The sequence below is a fragment of the Myotis daubentonii genome, chromosome X, assembly GCF_963259705.1.
Source record: "Myotis daubentonii chromosome X, mMyoDau2.1, whole genome shotgun sequence".
NCBI lineage: Eukaryota > Metazoa > Chordata > Mammalia > Chiroptera > Vespertilionidae > Myotis > Myotis daubentonii.
In genome coordinates this window covers 100,729,476-100,734,800 of record NC_081861.1, presented here as the reverse complement: position 1 = coordinate 100,734,800, position 5,325 = coordinate 100,729,476, and the positions used below count along the sequence as shown (strand labels likewise).

Sequence of the window (5,325 nt, the reverse complement as noted above, 5' to 3'; positions counted from 1 at the left end):
CAACACTGGAGCACAAAGCCTGTATCAATTGCCATCATTGACAAGCCTATCTAGAGCTGAAGTGATTGATCTAACTTTAAATTAGAGAGCAGATCAGGTAAGAAGACATTTCCTTGAAAACTGCTTCTCTCCAAATACATTCCTTTAAAACATCTTCAGAAATATGCATTCGTACACATTTTCAAAAAATGTTTTAAGGCAGAAAACACTAATTTTTAATTTAGTTCACAGATTCTTGGAACAATCATGAATTGTTTCAGAGATATTCACCAGACAAAAGTGAAAACATATTTTGTTCCAATTTTTTAGACTCATATGTAAGAATCCTATGTTAATCCTGCTATGCAGAACATTTCCATAAAATAACATTTATATGCAGCTTTTCATCTTAACTGATTTTATGTATTTAATAATTTGCAAATTAATATAGTTACCTTATTTACTTTTCATTTATTTTTATGATCACTTTTAGTATTTCATAGAATTCAATGTGTTTTCAGGAATGCAAAACCAAAATACTACTTAAATCTTTAATAAATGAGCATCTGGCTTAAGGTTTCTCTTGAGACCTTCAGAAATATTGTCCAAGAACTAACTTGGCCAAAATTGGGAGTTTCCTCTAGTGGAAAAGAGCCTGGAATGATTCAGAAGTTCTGGATTCTAGTTCCAGTTGTGAGGCTGAGTTATGTGACCATGGCCAACTTTCTTAACAGTTTTAAGCCTCAATTTTTCTAAACATAAAATGAGCCCTTAGATTTGATAATTTTTAAAGTCCATGTGGAGTTTTTTTCCCTTCTATAAGTTGCTACATAATTTATTTATTGCATAATTTAGGATTTAATTACAGTATGATTCAAACTGCTTCAACTCAGAGTATAAACTTGATGAAGCAGAATATCTGTACTCCTAGAACACTCTCAGTGTTTAGCAGTGTTGAGCATATAGAGCGTATGGAATGCAGGGATTCAAGATTAGCAAAATATAATTGCGTAGGGTGAACTGCATAGCTACCACTACTCCAGAGTTTTGTCCTCAGATTTTTAATTAAAAATCTTATTTTGTTTTAGTAAGCTATTGTGATTAAGCCCCAATGAACATATTCATGTAAGCCCCAATCACAAACCTGGTTCCCAAACTGGAATCTCAGTTTATTTTTTTAAAGTGACAATTCTAACTTACAAGGAAACATTTTTACTAATTATAACATATAGTTGGGTGCTCCTTAAAGAAAAGTGGCACAACAGAATCCCTAAATATTCAACAGTGGTGTTAAGCAATGGGGGCTGCTAATGAGAGGGGTGGAAAAGAAGATAAAACTGCAACATGTCAATAATTGCTGAAGGATGGTAGTTATCAGAAAATATTTTTAAAAATGGTTTAACTTTTATGGTAATCAAAGAAATGCTGGCTGAAACAAGAGTGAGATACCATGTTTTAGCACATTACTAATGTTGTTAAATATATGACAAGACATTGGGGACAAGAGAGCAGAATTCAGTAGAACTTATTTAAACCAGCAACATATTTGACAATGTTTTCTAGAGCAAATATAGATTTTCATACTGGTCAAAAAAGTTACTAGATCCTGTTATATAATAATTAAGAAAAAAAATATGATTATTTATAACCATAATCACATTTATTTAAATACATGCCTATTTGAAGGTTACTTGCTAATTAGAAAGTAAGCAGCAGAGCGGCTTCCGGGCAGAGCGGCATCGGGCCGGACCGGATATTGAATAATATAATACTTTTAAGAAAAAATGGATGAAGAACCTGAAAGAACTAAGCGATGGGAAGGAGGCTATGAAAGAACATGGGAGATTCTTAAAGAAGATGAGTCAGGATCACTGAAAGCTACAATAGAAGACATTCTCTTCAAAGCAAAGAGAAAAAGAGTATTTGAGCACCATGGACAAGTTCGACTTGGAATGATGCGCCATCTTTATGTGGTAGTAGATGGGTCAAGAACAATGGAAGACCAAGATTTAAAGCCGAATAGACTGACATGTACTTTAAAGATTGGAATTATTGTGACAAAGAGTAAAAGAGCTGAAAAACTGACAGAACTCTCAGGAAACCCTAGAAAACACATAACAACTTTGAAGAAAGCTGTAGATATGACCTGCCATGGGGAGCCATCTCTTTATAACTCCTTAAACATGGCTATGCAAACTCTAAAACACATGCCTGGGCATACAAGTAGGGAAGTCCTAATCATCTTTAGCAGCCTCACAACTTGTGATCCATCTAATATCTATGATCTAATCAAGACCCTAAAGACAGCTAAAATTAGAGTGTCTGTTATTGGATTGTCTGCAGAAGTTCGGGTTTGCACTGTACTTGCTCGTGAAACTGGTGGCACATACCATGTTATTTTAGATGAAAGCCATTACAAAGAATTGCTAACACATCATGTTAGTCCTCCTCCTGCTAGCTCAAGTTCTGAGTGCTCACTGATTCGTATGGGATTTCCTCAGCATACCATTGCTTCTCTGTCTGATCAAGATGCAAAGCCCTCTTTCAGCATGGCGCATTTGGATAGCACTACTGAGCCAGGACTTACATTAGGAGGCTATTTCTGCCCACAATGTCGGGCAAAGTATTGTGAGCTTCCTGTTGAATGTAAAATCTGTGGTCTTACTTTGGTGTCTGCTCCCCATTTGGCACGGTCTTACCATCATTTATTTCCTTTGGATGCTTTTCAAGAAGTTCCCCTAGAAGAAGATAATGGCAAAAGATTTTGTTATGGATGTCAAGGGGAATTGAAAGACCAACATGTCTATCATTGCACTGTGTGCCAAAATGTTTTCTGTATGGACTGTGATGTTTTTGTTCATGACTCTCTCCACTGTTGTCCTGGCTGTATTCATACTATTCCAACTCCTTCAGGTATTTGATTCCAGCATATAGTACACATTATATGTGTTAAAAAGAAACTTACAACTGTAAATAAAATGATTCTTTAGAAGAAGCTCCAATTAAAACATGAAAAGCAGTTCAAAAGGAAAAAAAAAAAAGAAAGTAAGCAGAGTAGGGTAAAAGTAGTTGGACTTTACCATAAATATATAGAGAGAAGATTGACAGCTTCATTAATAATAATTTCAAGTTTAAAACAATCCAAAAAATTCAATCCATATTTACTTAGTGGTGAATGTTTTTTATTTATTATTGAATTTATTGGAGTAACATTGGTTAATAAAATTATATATGTTTTAGGTGTACAGTTCTATAAGATACCATCTGAATATTGTATTGTGTGTTCACCACTCCAAGTCAAGTCTCCTTCCATCAAGTGGTGAGTGGTTTTTAAACTGAGTATTACTTTTGGAAATCTAAATCAGAAATATCTTCAGGAACATTTAATTAGTGCCTTAATTCCAAGAAGATCAAGTTTCTCTTTTTGTGTGATAAACTGCATTACAGAATTGTTAGTTAAATTAGCAGGTGACAGGAAATTGGGTACAGTTGCTGACACCTCAGAAGACAGAATATAATTACAAATAATTTTAACAAGGGGCCTTTTAAAAACAGACAAAACTACCCTGGGCAGTCAAGGAAATAAAAAACTCTGTGTGTGTGTGTGTATGTGTGTTTTAATTTAGGTAAGACAAGGTAAGAAAACTCCCTTTCCAGGACAGCATAGCTTTGACTGAGAACAAATGAAGGTATAATCACATCAGATAGGAGTTTTTCCCCAGGCCAAAACTTTTTTCACCCATTATCTGAGAGGCACAGAAACTTCTCTTTCTCTTATTCATGTCTCCATAGTCTCTCCCTAACACTGTTCAAATGCTATCAATTTCCTTCCCTTATCCATACCTGAAGCGTCTAAAGACCATTGTAGATATCAACATTGGCAAGACCAGCAACTATTCTGCTCTAAACTGGTTCAGACAATAAAGCTATGGTCCCATAACAATTTTTCCTTTATTATATCATGTTATTTTCATAAGATCCACGTAGCTCAGAATCATGGAGCCAGGAGAGGAAGGGCTAGGTGAACATTCATTGCTATACTTTTGTATTTCTGTTTTGTGTACCCTTGGCCTTAATGCTGTCAGTAGGTTTTACCTAAGAACAATTCCGAAATATTCTCTTTTAAGCAGGCTCAAGTCTTAAGGTTTTTGCTTAGGTAGAATGCATAGGATATGATTAATCTAAAAGGCTTATTTCATAAAAGATGTCATGTTACCATACTGGTCTTCTCTAAACAATATTTTCTTTCCATATTAGGAAATGCCACCTAGGATGTATGTTCAAATTTCACTTTACTTTATGGCCCCCAAGCTTCCCCATGTCATTTGATTCCTTTCTAAATCCTTTTTAAGCTGTGTACATTTCTACTGCATATCAGTAAACAGCTGCCAATTCCAACTCAAATGAAGCTAATTAGAGTTAAGTGCAGAGGAAATTTATGAAGAGTAAGTTTCCTATGTACTACATTTTGAAGAGACTCTTAAGCAAATACACTATTTTCTTCCAGTACTCACCACCCCTAAGTTACAGATTCCCAAAGAAGATGTGGAGAATTTTAGTTAAACACACAATACTCAAATGTTGGCACAGTAGGTGGAGAACAAGGTGAGGGTATATCCAGAACTCACAGCTCTTGGATCATCTATTTTCCAGCCTTAGAGAGCAATGCTTTACCAACTGGAGTTCATCAGGCACACATCACTACAATCAGGACACAAGGCTCTATTAAAATGACTGTCCCATTTTAATTGATATAGAGTCAAAACTTACATTTTATCAGTTCAGGACATATGTGGGAGAGACAGTCATTTTTATGTATTTTAAATGATAATTTCAGATAACTTACAAAATGTATATTTTGTTCACAGGCAAGCCTCCCTAACACCTGCAGTTATTGGATAATCCCCCCCAAAAGATTCTTATCACTAATTGGCATTATACATGTAAATATAATACCAATCTATTGTATACATACATCTAGAATATTTTATTAACAATTATGCTGATCAGGCCTTCTAATATTGTATAAGCACCTCGCACCGACGCCAGAGACGTGTTCCCAGACAGTCCCCTGAGTCAGTGGAGAGGGCTGTCCCCAACCTTGATCCTTGTCTTCTCATATAAATGAATTTATACAAGAGACCTTGATTATGTTGTGAAAAGCCAATTTATTAAGGTAATTAAAGCATGCACTTTTACTGGAAAAGCAAAGCAAGCAAATAAATCTACAAATCTGTCTTATGAAGCATAGATGGGCTCTCAGCTAATCTGAAGAGCCAGTCTATAGATCTCAAAATTCCTCTGCTGACAATTTTGGTACAGAAGGTCCTTTTTTGTTTTTGTTTT

At 35.2% G+C, this 5,325-nt stretch overlaps 1 protein-coding gene across 1 annotated transcript; it reads left to right on the top strand.

Moving 5' to 3' along the window:
• The first annotated feature begins 1,697 nt into the window (after positions 1-1,697).
• On the top strand, positions 1,698-2,913 carry LOC132223904 (general transcription factor IIH subunit 2-like). Its single transcript, XM_059678929.1, has 2 exons — positions 1,698-2,748; positions 2,789-2,913. The coding sequence occupies exons 1-2, from the start codon at positions 1,764-1,766 to the stop codon at positions 2,911-2,913; spliced, it is 1,110 nt and encodes a 369-aa protein (XP_059534912.1). The 5' UTR covers positions 1,698-1,763.
• The last annotated feature ends 2,412 nt before the right edge of the window (positions 2,914-5,325 follow it).

Bases quoted from the DNA above. Each gene is read 5' to 3' on its own strand.
- LOC132223904 (XM_059678929.1), top strand. From the start codon at position 1,764: ATGGATGAAGAACCTGAAAGAACTAAGCGATGGGAAGGAGGCTATGAA. The intron at 2,749-2,788 runs ATGGATGTCAAG...ACATGTCTATCA, and splicing joins TAATGGCAAAAGATTTTGTT to TTGCACTGTGTGCCAAAATG.